This window comes from Pelophylax lessonae, assembly GCF_965119305.1.
Source record: "Pelophylax lessonae genome assembly, chromosome: 1".
NCBI classification, from domain to species: Eukaryota; Metazoa; Chordata; class Amphibia; order Anura; family Ranidae; genus Pelophylax; species Pelophylax lessonae.
The window spans coordinates 781,994,405-782,017,753 of NC_138768.1; the positions used below are offsets into that span (position 1 = coordinate 781,994,405).

At 43.8% G+C, this 23,349-nt stretch overlaps 1 protein-coding gene across 1 annotated transcript in view; it reads right to left on the reverse strand.

Annotated features, from left to right (window-relative positions):
- NCAPG (non-SMC condensin I complex subunit G) overlaps window positions 1–23,349 on the reverse strand; it is a 234,944-nt gene that overhangs the window by 175,728 nt on the left and 35,867 nt on the right. Inside the window, exons 3-9 of the mRNA XM_082243654.1 lie at window positions 17,879–18,107; window positions 16,216–16,361; window positions 12,841–12,925; window positions 12,483–12,675; window positions 10,061–10,210; window positions 6,857–6,997; window positions 1,431–1,554 (exon numbers count right to left, since the gene is read on the reverse strand). Of these exons, the coding sequence (XP_082099780.1) occupies window positions 1,431–1,554; window positions 6,857–6,997; window positions 10,061–10,210; window positions 12,483–12,675; window positions 12,841–12,925; window positions 16,216–16,361; window positions 17,879–18,107 (1,068 nt within the window). The remainder of the gene's footprint in view (window positions 1–1,430; window positions 1,555–6,856; window positions 6,998–10,060; window positions 10,211–12,482; window positions 12,676–12,840; window positions 12,926–16,215; window positions 16,362–17,878; window positions 18,108–23,349) is intronic.

The window sequence follows — 23,349 nt, forward strand, 5'->3', positions numbered from 1 at the left end:
ATGCAGGGGGGTGCTATAAAGGGGGTGACAGTTATATGAAGGGGGTGCTATAAAGGGGAAGACAGTTATGTGAAGGGGGGTGCTAAGAAGGGGGTGAGGACAGTTATGTGAAGGGGGGTGCTAAGAAGGGGGTGAGGACAGTTATGTGAAGGGGGGTGCTATAAAGGGGGGGGGAGACAGGAATGTGAAGGGGGTGCTATAAGGGGGGGGGGGAGACAGTTATGTGAAGGGGGTGCTATAAAGAGGATGAGGACAGGAATGTGAAGGGGGTGCTATAAGGGGGGGGGGGAGACAGTTATGTGAAGGGGGTGCTATAAAGAGGATGAGGACAGGAATGTGAAGGGGGTGCTGCTGTACAGGGGGTGAGGACAGAAATGTGAAGGGGGGCTGGGGACTGCAATGTGAAGGAGGGGTACTATAAAGGGGGCGAGAACAGGAATGTGAAGGGTGGGTGATATGAAAGGGGCTTGGAATTGCAATTTAAAGTAGGGGGTGATATAAAGGGGGGCCGCTGACAAAAATGTGAAGGGCTGAGGACTGTAATGTGAAGGGGGGATGATGTACAGGGGGACTGAGAACACTGATGTAATAAAAAAGGATTGTGATGTGAAGGATCATAGACTAGGTTCACATTATTGCGTAACGCGTGTAGGCGGCCCATTTATTTCAGTGGGCTGCCTTGTAAGCAGAAACGCAGAAAAATAAGTCCCTGACCTTTTTTTTTTTTTTTTTTTTCTTTTTAATTGCGCTGTACCAAGCTGCATGGTACTGTGGCACCATGTGATGTGGCACTCGTAAAGACGCGCCATGTTTGCGCATTGTGCAGATGCCATTGAGAGCCAAACCTAGGATTCAGACCTCGGTTGGAAGAAAATTTTACCTACTGGACCTTCATGAATTTTAATTCATTACCCCTGGTGTAGGGTATAATGAAATCTCAAGACTATCAAGGAATTCTGAGACCTCAACATACTGTCAGTGTCAGAAACGCTGTCTCAGCCACGTCATGGGTGCTAACAAGATAATGAGCCAAAAAACACAAATAAAAACACTCAAGAATTGCGTACAAAACATTCTGAAGTGGTCTTCTATGAGCCCTGATCTAAATCCTATCAAACATCAAATGGAAAGATCTGAACTCTGTAGCTCGAAGAAGGTACCCTGTAGAAAGCTACATTTACAGCTGTAGATAGCTACAGAAATGATTTTACTGGGATTTCCTCCCAAGGCTGTGCAAAAAAGTATTAGGTTATGGTAACCATCATTTTTGTCCATGCCAAAGGTTGATTTTTTTTTTTTTTTTTAAATATGTTATGAAGTAAACAATGCCAGAAGCTAATTACTTTGTCAGTTTCAAAGCAAATTGATGGTTCTTTTTCATGTAAGGTATCAATAAATTGATCTCTGTCTTTATATATTCTGCTACTTACAGTTACGATTCTACGGTCGTCATCCTTTATAACGCGGAGTAGGATGTCCACTAAAGGGGATATAAATGATGTTGGAACATTGGGCATGATAAGTATCTCTTGTAATACCGCAAGAAGACGTTTTCTGGAAAATAAACATGCCAACTTTCAAAGCAAGGTTGATCATAGTAAAACTATTGTAAGAATACCTTAATGTAATTTTTTTATGCAGTCTATTGTTGATTTTTACATTAGTTACACAATAAAAAAATAAAATTTGAAACTGAAAAGGAGGATTTTTACTGTTAAAATTACTAAATACAATCAACCTTTTACCTTCTTTCAGTTGGGGGGAAGACACTTAAGCCTAGCATTTGCAATTCTTGGAAAAAAAAAAATAAAAATCTGTGACCCCCATCCATTTCATCATTCCCACTGACAAAATAAGGTCCACAATGAAACTTTGAAAGCTTACACACCAGCCTAAACCAATATCCCCCCCCCAACCTGTTTACCATACTTTGCTTTGTAGAGAAGGATAAAGGACATAGGACATTCTCTCTCTCTCTCCCTCTAACCCCCCCCCCACCCCCGTGTGAAGCATTTTCACAGAAATAGCCAGTTTTTATGCTATCGCAATGGGCCATGTTAACCTGCCATTTTGTGTACGAACCTTATGCATTTTGCGGTTCTTTTTTGATAGTCAACTTCTAACTTTTTTTTTTCTCTATTCTCTAGACCAGTGGTTGTCAACTCTCTTCATATGGGGAACTCAAATGTGGCCTCCGTCATTACCAAATGGCCACAAAAAAGTAATTGAATGTCCATTATCAGAAACAGCAGACACACAACAGCATATAGTCAAAGACTATGGACACCATACAGGAGATGGTCAGAGGTTGCAGACATGATACAAGAGATGGTCAAAGACAGCAGACTTGTACACTGGGGACATGCTTCAGGAGACAGTCTTAAACTGGAGACATTATAGGCTGCTTGAAATTACTGCTATACCGGGGCGGTAGGAAAACTGATCAGCAGGGCCCTGAACAAAAAAAAAAAAAAAGACAAAAAGGGATGCGCGAGTACCTCAGGCAACAGGTTGGGCACCAGGGCTCTAAGAAAGCTTTAACCCACTCTTGAAAGGAACCTTCTGCTTACCAAAAGAAGCATGGGCATTACTACTAACCAACCTAATTTTGAAATGCTTGCTACTGGCAATCTATCATTTTTTGAGCCTGGCCTGCAACAAGCAGAAGTTAGAACGTCTGATCTACATTTTTCCAAGTCAGTAATGCAGAAATGTTAAAAGCCAGTGGATTTAGCATGACAGCCAGGAGAAATTAGTCATATTGGCTACGTTTGCCAAAAAAAAAAAAAAGGGATTTTTGACTTACCGTAAAATCAATTTATCGGATGTTCATTAAAGGACACAGATTCTGGTATTCTTAACCATTGGGTTATACTGCCCTCTACAGGAGTAGGACACTAGGCAGAAAAAAATTCTGGCATACCATCCAGGGGGTATACTCCCCCCCCCCCCCCCTCTGCTATAGCCACTCAGTTTTGTTACAAGCAGTGTCAGGAGAATTATAACTCCACAGAGGAGTGGGTGCTCTGTCCGTCAATGATCAGAGAAATGGATTTTACAGTAAGTCAAAAATCCAATTTTCGCTTTTGTTCATTGACGGACACAGCTTCTGGTATTCTTAACCATTCGGATGTTCCAAAGTAGTGCTAAACATTAGGGGTGGGAAACAGCTAAAAATTCCCAAGGCTAGCCAATCAGGCATCGGGTGCTCAACCAAACAACTGGAGCCCACCCAAAAAAAAAAAAAAACGGATTTTTGTCTTACCGTAAAATCCTTTTCTCTGAGGTTCACTGACAGACACAGCACCTGCCTCTGTTGGGGTTGAACTATATATTCTTCTTACACTGCTTGTTAGAAACTGGAGTCCTACAGCAGGAAGTGATAGTATACCCTTTTTATAAAGTGGATGTGTTGGCATCTGTGCATGCTTCCCTTGGTCTCAAGGTTTTTCAGACTGCTAAGGACCTGTTCCTCTTTGGAGGATGTATTTATTTTTTTTCTCTTTCATTCACTGACAGACACAGCTTCAGGTCTTTGGACCATTGGGTATTATGCTGTCACTATTCAGGAGTAGGACTAGGCGGAAACCTTTTTGGTTACGCCCCTGGGGCAGTCCCAGAGGGTATACCATCACTTCCTGCTGTAGGACTCCAGTTTCTAACAAGCAGTGTAAGAAGAACATATAACTCAACCCCAACAGCGGCAGGTGCCGTGTCTGAGTGAACCTCAGAGAAAAGGATTTTATGGCAAGACAAATCTAGTTTTGTCTTTCATTCAATGACAAACACAGCTTCAAGTCTTCAGACCATTGGGATGTCCCAAAGCAGTGTCAACATGAGTGGTGGGAAAAAACACAGAATTCCCAACAAGGCTAAACATAGTCAACCAGGTAACAGGAGCTCAACTAGGAACTGGAGCTCACCACCAGGAAAACTTGTAACCCTCAAGAAGCGGAAGCCTCAAGAAGCGGAAGCCTCAAGAAGCGGAAGCCTCAAGAAGCGGAAGCCTGCAAAACGTTGCAGCCAAACGCTGCATCTGAAGATCCATCTTATAAAATCTTGTGAATGTGTGTACAGACAGCCACATAGCCGCCTTGCACACCAGAACCACTGACGCCTGATGACGGAAGGCCCAGGAGGCACTAAGCGCCCTAGTAGAATGCGCTTTAACAGGGAAAGGAGGAACCTGACCCTTAATGGAGTAGGCCTGCACCACCGTCTGCCTGATCCACTTGGAAATGGTCGCAGCAGATGCGGCCTGCCCCTTACATGGTCCATCCATAAGAACAAACAAAGAATCGGATTTCCTAATCGGTTCAGTCACCGCCAGGGTACACCCAAATCGCCCTTACCACATCTAAAGAATGCAAGGCAATTTCCTTAAGATGTTTTGGCTTGGGACATAAGGAGGGTAACGATATCTTCATTTAAGTGAAACCACCGAGACAAACTTAATTAATGTATGCCTTCCAAACTCAATGAGAAATCTTCCTGAAAATAGATTTCCTAGATTTCAACAGCGTAGGAATCACCGACTCTGACAGCCCTCTGTCTTTGAATAGCCATGCCATTAAAGCCAGTGATCATAAAGCAGGATGGAAGATTAGTCCCTGAGACAGAAGATTTTCTCTGAGAGGATGTTTCCAAGGGACGTCTGCTACCAGCCTTAGCAAGACCGATGAGGCCAGTCTGGTGCCACCAGAATGACTGGAATTACTTCCACCTCGATTCCGCGTAGTAGTCTCGACAGGAGTTGTATCGGAGGAAAGGCGTAAATCAGACAATACTGACCCCAAGGGGCCACCAGAGCATCTGTGGAATCAGCCAGAGGATCCAGAGACCTTGACATGAACCTCTGCACCTTCCTGTTGAGACGGTAAGCCAGCAGGTCCACATCGAGGGGTCCCCCCACCAAAGACACAGTTGTTGGAAAACCTCTGGATGAAGAGACCATTCTACCGGAGCCAACGTTTGCCGACAGAGGTTTGCCAAACCTCTACCCCAGGAATGTGCACAGCAGAGACGGCCGGAACATAACGTTCTACTCACCTCAAGATGCCGGCCACTTCCCGGGATGGGAGGGCACTCTTTGTGCCCCCTTGACGATTGACATATGAGACAGCCATAGCATTGTCCGATTGTATCCTCACAGGGCATCCCTGCATACGATCCAACTATTGAGGCAAAGTCTGATAGCCCAAATTTCCAGGATGTTGATCGGCAACCTGGACTCTTGAGTCCAGACACCTTAAGCCAAACACACTACCAAGACCCCTGCCCATTTGGGCAGACTGGCATCCGTGGTGATTACAGAATACAGGGGAAGAAAAGATTTTCCCAGATGTAAAGCCGGGGAACGAGTGACGATCGATGGTTGAACAATAGGAGCCGAACAGCATCATGTAGCTTCAGAAGTTTAGTCTGAGGAAGAAACACTCGGGCTGATGCTGAATCCAGCGTCAGACCCAGGTAATCCAGCTTTGTGGACAGACAGTGCAGATTTCTGAAAAATCAGTGTTTACCCGAACCCCTGCAGAGTTCGCACCATAACGTCCAAGACGGCTTCTAGAGCAGAGGAAGACTCTGCACGCAGAAGCAGATTGTCCAGGTAGCCTAGTACCGCAATCCCCTTCTGCCATAGCAAGGCCAGAACAGGGGCCAAAACCTTTGTGAACACTCGAGGAGCTGTAGCAAGACCAAAGGGTAACGCCACGAAATTGAAAGTGCTCCTCGCCCACTGCAATACTAAGAAAATGCTGATGACCAACATATATTGTAATATGAAGGCAAGTGTCCTTGAGATTGATAGAGGCCTGCAGATCTTGATGCAGGAAAGCTACTGTGTGGATGGACTCAATCCAAAATTTCTGAACCCGCACAAAGTGGTTCAGAGCCTTGAGATCCAAGATCATACGATCCTCGTCTTCCTTCCTGGGAACTGTAAACAGATTTGAATAAAAACCTTGGAAACGTTCCGACTCTGGAACCGGCACAATAACTCCTTGTGCCAACAGGTCCAGCACTGCTCCATAGAGGCCCTGCAGCTGCTCTGAAGACAGACGTAAGTTGGAAGAAAAGAACCTTGCCGGAGGCAAGGACCGAAACTCGATCTTGTAAACAAATCAGTTTGTGGACCAATTTGTCCAGAATGAGTAAGGTTCACGGATCTGGAAGAAGTGAAGACGCCCCCCCCCCACCCCAGACGCGGGCGAGGGCGCCCCTTCAGGCTGGGGGCCTTCACAGAAAAGTTTGGGTTTTAGAAAAAAAAAATTGAACTCACCTAGGTGGATGCAGCATCGATCTGATGCTGAATCTGTCCCCGCCAGCTCTGCACTGAGAACTGAGCGATCAAAGACCACTGATCATTCAGTTCTTAGCATTCTGTGAGCAGAGAGCAAGGGACTGTCAGTCTCTGGATTTCTTCTTTGCTCAAAGAGCAAAGTTTTATCCGGTAACCTACAAGTTTGCATCTCTACCTCAGAGGCAAAATTGTAGCTATTCGGAGATCTAAGTTTGTGCAGAGCTCAGTACTTCCTTCCTATTTTAGACACCAGCAACCATATGGCTTATTTTGACAACTGTAAACTGTATTTTGTCAGTGGTAACAGGCTTTTTTATCTAGTGAAGAAATGCAGATTTTTTTGAAGTTTTTGCAGCTCCTGTGTTATCAGATTACATAATTAGGCAGATGTCAGAATAATCAAGAACATTTTCTAAGGTGTAGCACATTAGCTACAACTAATGCTTCAGAATTTCTGGAGGTTTGTAAAAAGGTAGCAGAGAAATAGGAGAACGTGGGAAGGTTTCTATAGTGAAAGTGAAGTGACATAACACCAAATAAGCCATTTTGACCTACCTTCCTCCCTCTTCACTGGTATCCAGGCAGCCTATTATATGAATCAGCTGCTGCCCAATGAATGCTTTAGTCATCAGGTCTTCAATTTTAGTCATATCTGCTTTTTCTTCCTCCGTTAGTACAGGAAGAGTTTGAAGATAACTAAAGAAAAAAAAAAAAAATAATGTTTTTTAGGCCCCGCTTTTGCAATAAAAAAAAAAAAAAAAATCAGTACTGGGATTCTTACCCATTATTATTATATTAAACTTTTTTTTTAATGAAGACATTCTAAGGATGCACTGAAAGAGGACTGTACATTTTTAGATCCATTTTGCTGTTCACCACCATCAGCTCCAAGTCTCAGCACTTCCCTCTTTACTGGACTTCTAGAAAGAGAAGTGCAGGCTTGAGTGCTTGCATGACAAGCTCCAGTGCTAGAAGCCATTCACAGGAATTCTAAGATTCTAAAGGAGGAAGCAGGTGAATGGCTTGCCCATGGTGTTTTGAGTTTGCACTGACAGCCAACCAAGACCACGCATGTACAGGTGGCTTCATAGAACACAGTGGGTGAAAGGAGTCAGTTACAGAATTAACCTGAATAAAAGGCAATGTTTCATACAGGAAGAGGAAAAAATACCAAGCAATTCTTACAGTGAGCACTTTAACTGGAGGCTTTAATATCACTTTAAGGACTTATCTGTACCCAAACACATTGGTAAACACTAGCGGTAAGCATTGCAGTTTTGAAAAATAAATTACTTGAATGTCAACACAGCCAATACCAGCATGTTGGAATGCACTATAATGCAACACATTCTTTTGAAAACCAGTGATTTTCTGTTGACATCAAAGCTTGTTAAAAGAATCAAAATGGGGTAAAATGCTGGCCTAGTCAGGTTCCCGATTGTGGCTTCCTGGTATCGAAGAAAAAAAAAAACCCTGGGTTTGAAGCATCAGTAACATTTCTAACTCCAGGATTTTCCTTGCCAGGAGGAATTTCCAGCAAGATCTAAAATGAGGCTTAATCTCAGGGTTGCCTTACTTTCTTGCAGATACATTGGACTAGCAAGGGGGTCGTGGGACTGGATAAACAAAAAGGGACAAATCTTGACAAGGAGGGAGGAAAAAGACTTCGCACGCTGATCCTTGGGTTTCTTTTGCCGAATACATTTTTTCCTCCCAGGAAGATGGATTCTCTTTCCATCAATAGCATCCTTTACAATTTTGTAAGAGTTGATGTGTAGAGACACTGCCCTAAAAGACCATGAAGGTCAAAACTATTTTTACACAAGGGTTCTACAGTTCAGCTTATTAGACAAAGGCCCTATGCATTAGGGATGCACCGATCCGACTTTTTTGGACCCGATACCAATATCTGGCATTGTGAAATCGCCAATACTGGAACCGATCCGGAGATACACACAAAGCAAGCGGCTGCAGTACAGAGCAAAGCCGCTGCTTCATGTGTACGGTTCCTCCATTCACAGGTGGAGTGCATCTGATATCACTCCGCCTGTGAGCTGGACCTATACAGGAAGTAGCGGCTCCCATCCCATACTACTACTACTGCACCTAGTAAGGGATGGCTGAGCCGTTACCAAGCAAAAACCAAATCGGCCAGTGGATCGGTCAATGTTACCAATCCCCCGATCCATCTAAAATGGCCATAGCGGCGCCGATATCCGATCCGAATATCGGATCGGTGCATCCCTACTATGCATATACACGGATATGAGACATGCAGAAAAAGATGGGAGACTCAAAACTGAAATTTACTAGTATAGCCATCCGCTGCAAGAAAGGAATTAACCTCAGCAGCAGTTCAATTTCTCAAGGAACATGGTTTGATAAAGTAAAGTGACCGCCAAATAGGATGAAGGGCAAGGCCTATTAGTAAGAACAGAACTCTAGGATGGTCTTCCAGCTGGCTGTTGATTGGGTTCCTAAAGACAGGAGCCGCCTCCAGAATAGTAGGCGCCCTGTTAGGTTGGGACATCACTTGATCCACAGTGGAATAAACCAATTTTGCATGAAATCAACACTAAACAGGTATAAGGCTAATTAGTGTTTAAGGATATCCAACAGCTTGCCAGGATGTATCCAATCTCCATAGAGAAATTGGAAAGTGGGGAGGAAAGGGAAAGTTTTTAGAGCCTAAGAAGTTTTAAATATCTGTTAACATCGGTACATAGTTGAGGCAACTGTAGCTGTATTTGCACACTTGTTACAAAAACATTGGAGTACCGTCTGTGAAAAGAAGCAAGAGGTCAATCCTTCAATTTCAGAGTGGTGCACGCTGTAACAGTCTCCCTTAATTTAACAGTAATAGCAGTAAACTGTGACTTCTTAGGGACAAGCTCAGTGAAAAAAATGGAGCAAATCAGTCTCTGTGGCCAATGGTGCAGAAGTCGCTAAGGCCACAGGTAAATCAAATATTAAAATCCGCAGGAAAGGGGAAGAGCGTATTAGTGGCCTCAGCAAATAACTGGGTAATTGGGATAAAAAAGAAAACCTCTCGATCATGGTAAAAACTTCAGTTGACAGGTGAGAGGGCTCAGCCACACTTGATAAGAGTGGAGGACTCAGAGAAAGATTTGATTCTAAATATCAGAAGATAACATTCCAGGCTGCACACAACACAATGCAAGCAAGGTAGAGGCTAAAAGGCACCATAGGCAGGCAACAGAAACAAACTTGCAATCCATGCAGTTCTTTACAAGCAGAAGCAAGATGCTTCCCTAGTCGCTGTATGGTAGGAAAGAGCATCGAGTACATGACAGTCCACTAAGCAGATGAAGTCAGAGCTCAGTACCACAGCAGTAACAAATACCGCAGCAAAAACTGTCAGGAGGAGAAATAAAGGCACCCAATCATGTGACCATGCTCTTCTATCCAAGACTGTACTTTGCAGCATTTTGCAGAGAACACTCTGTAGTGCATAGTGGGTTCCTTACAGTGCCCTATGGAGTAAACACTGCTGCGTCTGGTGTGTGCTACATCTAGTGGCCAATATAAAGTATACTTTGTTTGAGGTATTTCAGAAAAGTATACTGCATATAGGCCACTAGATGGCGTAGACAATCAAAGGAAGTCCTGGTATTAGAGAAAATACGGGGGAAAATCCTGCAGCCTGGATGAATGCTTGTGACATTTCTCCAATAAATGTTTTCTGCATAAAAATAGAAATATATTACGGTTTCAGTTACTTCAATAGGAGATTGTTACCTTAACAGATACTCCGCATACACCGCTGGCTCTGGTAAAATTTGCTCTAGTACAGCCTCGCCTTCGTCACCTTTGGATTTAACATACTCACAAAGTGCTTTCCAATACAAAACATTTTCTGGAGTCAAAGTATCCAGCGGGATGAGTTTCCTAAAGAAAGAAAATACATTGGCTGCATCAGCATTTAAGCTACAAGAATGCTGTTGCTATGCAACTTCATATCTCACTATATGCGACACTACATGGTCTTTCTGCCCCTTGGGAACTGAAAGCAGGATGCAATCCTAGAGTTAACATACAAAAACAGTGGGGAGAATAAGCTACCTTTACGAATATACTTTTAAAAATGCTAGTTGCCTGACTGTCATACTGATTAAATCCCTTCAATGCCTAAAGAGAGTATAAAGTATATAGATAATAAGTCTAGATAATAAGTCTAGCCCCCGGCATGGTGGGGGCTCGTTCCAAGGCATTTCATAATGAGCTAGTATGTGATGCATACTAGCTCATTAGGTGTTTCTCTTGCATGTTGAAAAAAAAAAACATTTGGGGTTTACAACCTCTAAGATAGCTGTCACAAGAATGAGTGTCCGGATTGGAAGGTTTTCCTTCTATTAGTGATCTGGTGGCAATAAAAACCAGATGGTGGTTTAAACACGTCATCACCCTTTAAATGGAAAAAAGTTTTGCTTAGCCACTTGCTGACTGCCAGCAGTACATAAACTGCGGCAGGTCGGCTCTATTGCATGAAACAACGTACCTGTACGTTGTTTCATGTAATAGCCAGTGGGGACATGCAGCGGGTCCGGTGGACGCAATGTCCTCCAGCCATCCGCGATCACTCCCCATAGAGACAGAACGGCTGTCTGCCTATGTAAACAAGGCTATTTAGCAACAGAGACCTCTAGGTTTATCTAGTGAGACCATCCCCCACACAGTTAGAAAGCATCCCCTAGGGACACACTTCACCCTTTGATCGCCCCTGGTGTTAACTCCTTCCCTGCCAGTGTCATTAGTACAGTAACTAGGTATATTTTTAGCACTGATTAGTGTAGTAATGTCACTGGTCCTCTCAAAAGTGTCAGGTGTCCGATCTGTCCGCCGCAATGTCGCGGAGTCCTGCTAAAAAAACCGCTGATCGTTAGTACTGGTAAAAAATAAATCATGCCATAAATCTATCCCCTAGTTGGTAGATGCGATACCTTTTGCGCAAACTAATCAATATACACTTATTGGGATTTTCTTTAACCAAAAATATGTAGCAGAATACATTCAGGCCTAAAATGATGCAAAAAGACTGGATTTTTGTCTTAATGTTAAATCCTTTTCTCTGATGTTCATTGACGGACACCACTTAATATCTTCTTTGACCGATGGGTTATGCTGCTCTCCTTAGGAGTAGGACACTAAGCGGAAAAGGGTTAACAAAGCTTGACTACGCCTATAGAGCAGTCCCAGGAGGTATATTCACACTTCCTGCTCTAAGATTCAGTTTTGTAACAAGCAGTATCAGAATAATACATAACCCAACTCCACAGAGGGATGGGTGCTGTGTCAGTCAATGAACATCAGAGAAAAGGATTTTACGGTAAGACAAAAATCCAGTTCCCTCTTTTATTGATGGACACCGCTTCATATTGTCTTTGACCAATGAAACATCCCAAAGCACAGCAAGAAAAAAAAAAAAAAATATATATATATATATATATATATATATATATATATATATATATATAAATAATAGCAACAAACAAAAAGGAAAAAAATTTTTTTTTTAACTGAACTTATTTCCTTTTGTTTATTGCTGTTTTTTTTTTAACTGAAAAGGAAAAAATGCCAGGACCTAGGTCCTTACTCCTGACTAAGCAGGAAAAAAAAAAAACCTGAGATCCTAGAGCAGGAAGTGGGAGTTTGCCCCCTGGGACTGCCCCTGTAGGCGTAGTCAAGCTTTGCTAACCCTTTTCTGCCTAGTGTCCTACTCCTAAGGAGAGCAGCATAACCAATCCGTCAAAGATATGAAGCTGTGTCTGTCAATGAACGAAAGAGAAATTCGATTTTTTTTTTTGGGCTGTGTTTTATAGCAGAAAGTAAAAAAATACTGTTTTTTTTTTTTCTTCAGAATTGTGGCTGTTTTTGTTTATAGTGCAAAAAATTAAAAAAAAAAAAAAAAAAACACAGGTGTGATCAAATACCACCAAAAGAAAGCTTTTTATGGAAAAAAAAAAAAAAAAAAGGACATAAATTTTATTTGGGTACAGTCGCACGACCACGCAATTGTCAGTTAAAGTAACGCAGTGCCGCATCGCAAAAATGGCCTGGTCATTAAGGGGGTAAAACCTTCCTGTCCAGAAGTGGTTAAGTTATAAACCGCACAAAAGCTTTCTAGCCATGTTCTAAATGGAGAAAACACAAATTCATCTACCTTTCATCAATATTTTCGCACTTCTCCACAAGCTCATTAAGAGATGACAGAGAAAACATTGCATTGAGTGCAGCGACTGCAACTTCTGGGGAATTTTCCACATCCAGACGATGAAGGAGCTCCAAGATGTTCCCCTCTGTGTATTTCAACCACGACTGCAGCAGCTTCTTCTGCATGATTCCATTCACTGCCTCTGTGATGAGACACATGGATTGTGACAAACCAAGTGCTTAAAGTGACATTTTCAGTGCAGGGGCATTGAATGGTTTTACTCAGGGGTTACCAAAATAGCCATTTGAAGGCAAAGGGAATGTTTCACAGCATTCATTAGAAAGTATGCAGTCAGTGGAATGCTCACCTGATCGGTCTTTAAGTCCTTGTTGCAAAAGCTTAACTCTCTGGGCAATGGTAAGCGCTCTTAAGTGAACTTTATCAGCCAAAACCTTTAAAAAAAGAGAGAAAGATTGATCAAACACCTTTAAAAAGCTACAGCCATAAGATGTTATTATGGCTCCCTTTAATTCAGAAATCTTAAAACCCTAGTGGCCAATGTGCCTCAAATCCTAAAAAGGATGCCCAATTTGAATTACTATGGTTGAAGTGGTTGTAAACCTTTGACAAAAAAAATGCACAAGCATATCAGCCTACAGTGTGTACTTGCCTCAATCCAAAAAACACCTCCAAGAGACCTTTCCCCCCCATCAACATGCCCCCCCAATGTTGAGGGCATGTGGCCTGGTATGGCTCGTGACCCCCCCCCCCCACCCCCCTTCCTGGCCTGCTAGGCTGCATTGCTCAGATAAGGGTCTGGTATCTGGTACAGATTTTTTACAGATTTAAAAAAAACAAAAAAAACAAATGGTGAACCAGAAAAAGCCTGGTATGGATCGAGGGGAGCACGCCATTTTTTTTTTTTTTGGGGGGGGGGGGTAAAAACCGTAGTTAAAAAAAAAAAAGATCATGTGTGCGATTGAGATGCGTTCGCATAGAAGGCAATGAGCCTGAAATTTGTATCTGAAATCATACCGCAGTGCTCAGAAAACTCACAGGGCTCTTTTCTAAATTCGCAACAAATTTGCACTGCTGCAGCACCGCAGATACAGTTGGGCAAAAAATTATTTAGTCAGCCACCAATTGTGCAAGTTCTCCCACTTAGGATAAGAGAGGTCTGTAATGTTCATCATAGGTACACTTCAACTAAGATAAAATAAAAAAAAAAAATCCAGAAAATCCCATTGTCTGATTTTTAAAGAATTTATTTGCAAATTATGGTGGAAAATAAGTATTTGGTCAATAAAAAAAGTTCATCAATACTTTGTTATATTCCCTTTGCTGGCAATAACAGAGGTCAAACGTTTTCTGTAAAGCGGGGTACACACTATTAGAAAATCTGCTGAAAATTCCAGTTCGAGGTAAAATCGTAAGATTTTCGGCAAATGTGTACACAACTTTCAGCAGCCGGTGCCGACATTTTCAACGAAAAAAAAATGGAGGGACAAACAAAATTTTTATCGTCCCTCCCCAGCACGAGAGAGAGAGAGAGAGAGAGAAAAGAAAAAAAAAAAAAGATATTTTGTCCGATTTTCGTCAAGCCTTTAGTCTTCACACACTGTTGCTGGTATTTTTGCCCATTCTTCCATGCAGATCTCCTCCAGAGCAGTGATGTTTTGGGGCTGTCGCTGGGCAACACAGACTTTCAACTCCCTCCAAAGGCTTTCTATGGGGTAGAGATCTGGAGCCACTCCTTCGTTGCCCGGGCGGTGTGTTTGGGATCATTGTCATGCTGAAAGACCCAGCCACTTTTCATCTTCAATGCCCTTGCTGATGGAAGGTTTTCACTTAAATCTTACGAAACATGGCCCCATTCATTCTTTCCTTTGCAGGGATCAGTTGTCCTGGTCCCTTTGCAGAAAAACAGCCCCAAAGCATGATGTTTCCAGCCCCATGCTTAACAGTAGGTATGGGGTTCTTTGGATGCAACTCAGCATTCTTTCTCCTCCAAACACGACGAGTTGCGTTTTTACCAAAAAGTTCTACTTTGGTTTCATCTGACCATATGACATTCTCCCACTTCTCTTCTGGATCATCCAAATGCTTTCTAGCACACTTCAGATGAGCCCGGACATGTACTGGTTAAGCAGGGGAACACGTCTGGCACTGAAGGATTTGAGTCCCTGGCAGCGTAGTGCATTACTGATGGTAGCCTTTATTACTTTGGTCCCAGCTCTCTTCAGGTCCTTCACTAGGTCCCACCGTGTGGTTCTGGGATTTTTGCTCACCGTTCTTGTGATCATTTTGACCCCACGGGGTAAGATCTTGTGTGAAGCCCCAGGTCGAGGGATATTATCAGTGGTCTTGTATGTCTTCCATTTTCTAAAAATTGCGCCCACAGGTTGATTTCGTCACACCAAGCTGCTTGCCTATTGCAGATTCAGTCTTCTTAGCCTGGTGGGGGTCTACCTATGATGAAAATTACAGGCCTCTCTCTCATCTTTTTAAGTGGGAGAATTTGCACAATTGGTGGCTGACTAAATACTTTTTTGCCCAACTGTGTGGACCGGCTCCCTAAAATATGGGTTTGATTCACGTCAGAATTGGATGCGGTTCAAAATGCATCCAATTTGCATATATATGAATGAAGCCTTCTGAAGGTGTATGTATTTTTTTTTTGTGGTTGTCAAGATAACACATTACTGCTTAGCGCCCCGTCACTGAGGCGCTTTTCAAGCGCTTTAAAACAAAAAAAAAAAAAAAAAAAAAAAAAGCGCCTGAAATGCTCACAAAAACCTATTCCCATTGAAATCAATAATTGCTTTCACAGTGGGAAAGTGAAAAAAATCCTGCAAGCAGCATCTATGAAGCACGTTTGGAGCGCTAAAAAAAAAAAAAAAAAAAAAGTCTCAAAAACGCCCCTATCTATTGAAATGAATGGAAAGCGCCTCAAAAAGGTTCTTGAAACCATTTTTGAGTCAAGTTCCTATAAAAAAAAAAAAAAAAAAAAAGGCACACTGCTAATGCCTGAAAAGCACCACAAAAGCGCTCAGAACCATTTTAAGGGCGCTTTTCGGACGCTTTCTATTGATTTCAATAGAGAAAGACATTTTTGAGGCGCTTTAATGCTCCTAAGACAGTGCTTGCAGGATTTTTTTTTCCGCCCTGCCAGCGCACCGCCCCAGTGTGAAGGCATTCATTAATTTTATTAGGAATTGGTTTTCGTGAACTTTTCAGGCGCTTTTTTTTTAGCGCCAAAGCGCTTGAAAAGTGCCCCGGGGTGGAAGGGCTTTCACACAAAGGTGTAATGAAAAAATCCTCACAAAAAAAAAAAAAAAAAAAAACCCACTAGCGAAGAAAAAAAAAAAAATTACAAAAAAGGATCATAAGGCGGTGGTGAAATGCATTACTGCGCAATGCACGGTTTACCTTTTTTTAGTACCCATAAAAGGAAACAAAGGGCACTTCATTCAAATATATGCACAGCAGAATGTTGTGGCGTGCTGCAGTGACATGCGGAGCATTGAGTTGCATTGCATTAAACATGCAGCCGGTATGCATTTTTACACACACACCACAGCGCTTTGTTGTGCTGTAAACTGGGCACACACTAAAAATATCTTTACTATGTGCCCTTGCATTGAGCCTGTGTTTATCTATGCAGATCTGCAGAAATTGTGTGATCAAGTCCTTTTATATTCCAGATTAGTCATAAACAAAACATCTCATTACCAAAATTTACCTCATAGGCAAGTTTCCTCACTTGTTCCTTAACGTCCATAGTGCGCCCAACAATTTTTGGTAAGGTACTGGCAGAGGGTGCAATGCAGGATAGCACTGCTCTTCTTACTTCTGCATTCAAATCATTTTCCAGCAACTGCATGTATGCTATGGAGAAAAACAATGCTTATTTTTTTAAAAGAAAAAAAATGTTTAAAGCTCACAAAACAGAACCTGAGGTCAGCTCTATCATGCACAATTCGCACCATTCCCTATGAAACAAGGGGGCATTAGCAAGAGGTCTAGGAAAAAAAAAAAAAAATATATATATATATATATATATATATATACATATACACACACACACACATACATTATGTGTGTGTGTATTAGGGATACACCGAAATTATCGGCCAAAAATTAGCCTATCCCATTTCGGCCGATAATGGGTTAACAATGCCGAAATTAATGGCCGCCGTGAGGAAGGAGGAGGGCGCAGGTTTTAAAAGTCCCGCCTCTGGCCAGCAGCCCGCCTGTCAATGACGTCCCTACTACTACGATGTGTATGAATGAAGTGTCATACCGGACGGGAGGGCAGGCGAGTGGCCGCTAATAGATACAACTATGTGAGCCTTCACTTCACTGTCAGCGGGACTGTGTGTGAATGAACTGACCTGACACCGGGCGGGGGGAGCGGCCGTTTATAGCTGTAACTATGTGAGCCTTCACTTCCCTGTCAGGCATGTATCTCCGCTGACAGGGAGGTGAAACGCTCACATAGTTATAGTTATTAGCGGCCGCTCGCCCGCCCTCCCGCCCGGTGTGTCACTTCATTCATACACACATCGTAGTAGTGACATCACCGGGAGGCGGCCGCCGGCCAGAGGCGCTTCTTTTGAATGAAGGACACCGGAGGAGCACTCAGCAGAGTGACAGTAAGGAGATTGAATTGTTGGGATGGGGAGGGACGCTGAGGCAGCTTACCAATGGTATTAGTATTATGCAGCATGAGGGGGTTAATGTATTGCCACTGCTGGTCACTGATAAATTAGTGACTGACCAGTGGCAGTTAATTAACCCCTTTGTGCTGCATTAGTGCAACCAGTAGCAGTGCAACCAGTGTTAATTAACACTGATACTGGTTGCACTAATGCAGCACAAAGGGGTTAATTAACTGCCACTGGTCAGTCACTAATTCATCAGTGACCAGCAGTGGCAATACATTAACCCCCTTATGCTGCATAATACAAATACCATTGGTAATTAAATTAACCACTATACTGTGACAGGGTGGCAGTTACAAGTGTATGCCTGCCTGTTTTTGGTGTATGCCCCTGTTCTATTTTAAAATTATTTGGGGGAAAAAGTAATTTTCGGTTTCGGTTTTTGGCCAAGGGCATCCTGCATTTTCGGTTTCGGTCCAGAATTATTTCGGTGCATACCTAATTTCAGATCCATCAATCTACACAAGTCTCTAACTTCTGAAGTAAGTATACTTATACGATTGTATAGAATAACCTCATTTTCTTATTTCATCTAGACATGATTGGATAATTGAAGTGAATAGTCACACAATTTGTATGAATCTTTTCAGTTTCTTTAGTCAGCCTCTGTATGCGTTACATAGACTATGATAACAGTCTGTAGGATATCAGTGTCACCTCTCACATCACTAGAATGCTCACCATTTGTTACAGGACAGTTAACATCACTTGGGTCCTGGAGCCTGGCCAGCGCCAGAACCGCCTGGATCCGCACATTGGGAACTCTGTCAGTCACTCGGATGAGCATGGCATCATGGATCTTGTCGAACAGGTCATCATCAATTTGAGCATTTTCAGGTAAATTTACCAGAAGTTTATAAATAAGTTGGCAAACCCTGAACCGCACTGCCATGCTATTGGCCACATGGGACTGAAACAGAAAAAAAAATAAAAATACTGGTAAGTTGTGTCCTTGAAATATTTAATGAATTCATCAACAAAAGGTGACTCTTTTCCTCCTTTAAGTATAGTTTAGGATTTTAGCACCATCTAGTGTTCACAATGTACCACACATGCTATAAAACATGGATACTGAGAAACCACAACTAGTAAACAGTATGAACGGAGGATTAAAAAAAAAAATAAAAAATAGCACATGCAAAAGCTCAAATAACCAATTTTCCTAAATAAGACCAGAACTCGTGAATCAAACTATGAGAGGATGAACATTGTTAAGCAGGGGAGAGGAGGCAATTCACAAGAGAGATCAGATCATAACACAAAACAGTAGAAAGTGAATTCTTTCAGCAATACAGCTGGGCAATGAAACTCATCAAATTCACAATGTAGGCATCACCTTAATACGATAAGTGCACTTTAGTTTTTTTTTTTGCCATTTGGGGATCCTGAAGAATCCTGCTGAATATCGATTTGATGACAAAGTCCTATCTAGATATACACAATATAGACACAGGGAGTTACAGTATATCAAACAAGGTATTCTTCCATTTTACTTTGTAATCGTATGTAATCTTCCTAGAGTGAGGCCTCTTTCAGATGTGTAGCAGTCCTTGCCACTGTGCTAAAAAGCAATCTGTGGTGGATCGCTTTTCAGAGAGGAGTTGACAGATGACAGAGGCAATATGTTCCCTATCAGTTCCGTTTTAACACTGAAAAGTCGCTGTATTGCACATGGTTGCAGGGCAGTCTTGGCAAGGCACCAATCACTTTAACCGGTTTTTGTTTAATCACCTGACCTTCGGAAGATTTACCCTCCCTCATGACCAGGCCATTTTTGGGACATGGCACTGCGTTACTTTACCCGACAACTGCTGTACCCAAATAAAATATATACATTTTTTCCCCCTACAAAAAAATTGATTTTTCTAAGATCTTACCGTAAAATCCTTTTCTCTTAGCTCATTGACAGACGTAGTCCTCTGATTCATATCAATTGGGTTATACTGCCCTCTACAGGAGTAGGACACTAGGCAGAAAAAAAACGTTCTGGCTCCACCTTAGGGGCAGTCCCAGAGGGTATATCCTCTCTCTCTCTGCTACAGGATGTTAGTTATGTCACAAAGCAGTGTCAGAGAATTTAACCCAACTCAAAAGTAGAGGGGCGGGTACTACGTCTGTCAATGAGCTAAGATAAAAGGATTTTACGGTAAGATCTTACAAAAATCCATTTTTCTCTGTCGCTCATTGACAGACGTAGTCCTCTGATTCATATCAATTGGGACGTTCCAAAGCAGTGCCACAAATGAGGGGTGGGATTAACGGAAATCAAAATCCAATCTAGGAGGCCCAACCGGTGCCAACTAGAAGTTTTAAAGGCTCATCAGACAAAAAGGGATGAGACTCAACTAAAAATCCAACAGAAAAAAACCCTCGAGGTAGACCACCGATCTCCTCAAATTGCGGCCTGCAGAACCTTGCGGCCAAAAGAGGCATCTGACGATGCCATCACATCAACTTTATAGAATTTTGCAAAAAGGTATGCACTGACGACCAAGTAGCCGCCTTGCAAACCTGAAGCACTGACGCCTGATGGCGAAAGGCCCATAACGCACTAAGCGCCCGAGTGGAGTGCGCCTTAACAGGGAAAGGGGGCTCCCGACCCTTAATAGAATAAGCCTGTACCACCGTCTGTCTAATCCATTTGGAGATAGTCACGGCAGATGCAGGCAACCCCTTTTTGGGGCCATCCGCGATCACAAAAAATGAATCCGTCTTGCGAAACGAGTCCGTCGTTTTCAAGTATACCCTGATCGCCCGAACCACATCCAAGGAGTGTAAAGCAAACTCCCGATGATGGCTGGGCTTAGGGCACAGGGAAGGTAATACAATATCCTCATTCAGATGAAATTCTGAAACCACTTTAGGAAGGAAGGATGGATTCGGACGAAGAACCACCTTATCCCTATGAACCACCAGATATGGGGAACGACAGGATAATGCGGCCAGTTCTGACACCCTGCGTGCAGAAGTGATGGCCACCAAGAAGGCCACCTTCTGGGATAACGTAAGCAAGGGAATCTTCCTAATATCTTCAAAGGGAGGTTTCTGAAGAACCGACAACACCAAATTAAGATCCCAAGGTGGTAAAGGCGCAAGCACTGGCGGAGCCAGGTGTCGCACCCCCTGGATGAAATTCCGCACCAAGGAATGAGTAGCTAAAGGCGATTGCTAATGCTGAAACCTGACCCTTGATAGTGCTCAAGGCCAGCTTCTGCTCAACCCCGTTGGCAGAAAAGCCAAAATACGGTTCACCGAAAAAGAACGTGGAGGAAACCTAAGAGATTCACACCACGCAATATAAGACTTCCATGTGCGATGATAAATCTTTCTGGAAGTCGCTTTCCTAGCTTTAATTAGAGTAGGAATAACTGAAGTTGAGAACCCCTTGTCCTTCAGCACCTGGGTCTCAATAGCCAGGCCGTTAAAGCCAGCGATTGTAAAGCAGGATGGAAGATCGGTCCCTGAGACAGCAGGTCTTCCTTGAGAGGAAGTCGGCACGGGACGTCCGCTACCAGCCTGACCAAGTCGGCGTACCAGGCTCGACGAGGCCAGTCCGGAGCTACCAGGATAACTGGAATTCCCTCCACCTCTATCCTGCGAAGAAGCTTCGGCAGCAACCTGAGAGGAGGGAAGGCATACAGTAGCTGATACTGCCCCCACGGGGCGACCAGCGCGTCTGCGGCATCTGCTAGCGGATCGTGGGAGCGAGCTACAAACCTTCGCACCTTCCTGTTGAGCCGGGATGCCAACAGATCCACATCCGGGGTGCCCCAACGAAGGCACAGTTGGTGGAAAACTTCTGGATGAAGAGACCATTCCCCTTGATCCAGAATCTGACGGCTGAGATAATCTGCCTGCCAATTTTCCACCCCCGGAATGAACACAGCGGAGAGAGCTGGAACAAACCGTTCCGCCCAACGAAAAATGCTGGCCACTTCTAAAGCCGCCAGGACACTCTTGGTGCCCCCTTGATGATTGACATAAGCCACTGCTGTGGCATTGTCCGACTGGATCCGAACCGGGCTGCCCTGGAGCTGCTCGGTCCAGTGAACAAAGTCTGATCGCTCTCAGTTCCAATACATTTATCGGTAACCTGGACTCTTCCAGGGACCAAAGCCCCTGGGCAGATAATTGGCCCAGAATTCCTCCCCACCTGGATAGACTGGCATCCGTGGTGACAATCGTCCAGTATATTGGGAGAAATGACTTCCCCTGGCTGAGCATCGGGGACCGAAGCCACCAGACCAGAGACTCCCTGGTCCGCTCGCTCAATCGGATCCGATTGTCCAGGGAGTCTGGACTCCGGTTCCACTTGAGAAGAATCTCTCCTTGAAGGATTTGGGTATGGGACTGGGCAAATGGTACTGCTTCGAAGGAAGCCACCATCAAACCCAGGACCCTCATGCAAGTCCGAAAAGAAGGCCAGTTGTCGGATAGTAACAACTGAATGGTCGATTGAATCTTCCGGAGTTTCCCCACCGGAAGAAATACTCTTGCCCTGGATGTGTCTAAAATTAGACCCAGATATTCCAACCTCCTGGTGGGAACCAGAGAAGACTTCTGCAGGTTCACCAGCCACCCGAACTCTTGCAAAGAGATCCTGGTGATCTCTAAGTTTAGTAACAGAGTCTGCGGAGACTCCGCACGGAGTAGAAGATCGTCTAGGTAACCTAGAATCGATATATGCCTCGTTGTCGCAACAGAGCCAACACTGGGGCCAACACCTTTGTGAAGACCCGGGGAGCCGAGGCGAGACCAAAGGGTAACGCCACAAACTGATAATGGTTCTCCTCTACGGAGAAACGCAGGAAACTCTGATGTCCTGCGTAAATAGGAATGTGAAGATAGGCATCCTTGATGTCTATGGACGCTAAAAAATCCCCCTGATGCAGGGAGGTCACTACTGTGCGAATAGACTCCATCTTGAATTTTTGTATCTTGACAAAAAGATTGAGTGCTCTTAAGTCCAGAATTGGACGCACCTTGCCCTCTTTCCTGGGTATTGTGAATAGGTTCGAATAAAACCCTTGAAAACGCTCTGTCCAAGGAACGTGGACTACCACTCCTTGTTGCATTAAATCCGTGACCGCCCCCCGCAAAGCCTCTAGGCGATCCGGGGATAGTCTGATATTGGAAGGGAAGAATCGCACCGGTGGGAGTGATTGAAACTCGATCTTGTAACCTGACCGTATGACTTCGCGAACCCATTTGTCCGGGATTCTGGAAAGCCATGGATCCGGAAACCGGCGAAGACGTCCCCCCACCCCAGGTATGGGTGGGGGCGCACCTTCAGGCTTTAGTAGTCTTATCTTCAGGTCTGGAAGAGCCGGACTTTTGTTTGCCCGACCAGCGCCCCTTGAAACCTCCTGAGGGAGTTTTGGAGGGCTTTGCTTTGTCGCCCGTGGGGCGAGAAAATTTCTTATGAGCGGAAAAGGAAGGCCCCCGTCTCTGACGAGGTCCTTTACCCTTAGTATTTTGTGGCAAAAAAGTGCTCTTGCCTCCAGTGAGATCCTTGATAATCTCATCTAAGTTGGCCCCAAATAGGCGCTCCCCCTGAAAGGGGAGATTAGCCAAAGCTTTCTTGGAACCTTGGTCCGCTGACCAACACTTTAGCCACAGTGTACGCCTGAGGACCACTGCAGAAATTGAAGCTCGCCCCAATAATGGAGTGGCGTCTAGAGCAGCGTCGCAGACAAACTGAAGCCCTTGTATCATCTGTTCCAGCAGATCTGATACCGCCTGGGGGATGTCTCTCCCCTCTAAGTCCCGGCGTAACCACTTGGTCCATTCTGTCACAGTTTGTGAAAACAGACCAATAGCAATTACTGGTCTGAAAGCTGACCCAATCGGGGAAAAGATGGCGCGAGACACAGCTTCTACCTTACGATCCACTGGATCCTTGAAGGACGGAGCATCCTCCAATGGGATAACCGTACCTTTGTTCAATCTGGATATTGGAGAATCCACCCCAGGTGGTACTGTCCATTTTTTGGAGGAGAGATTCCTCGAACGGATAACGCCTAATAATGCGTTTGGAAATAGCAGGGGTTCGTTTAGTATGACCCCATTCTTCCTTAATTACATTACTAAAAACATTTGGGCAAGGGAAATACTTTCGCCATTTTGGTCCGTTTATTAGTACCAAAAGGGAT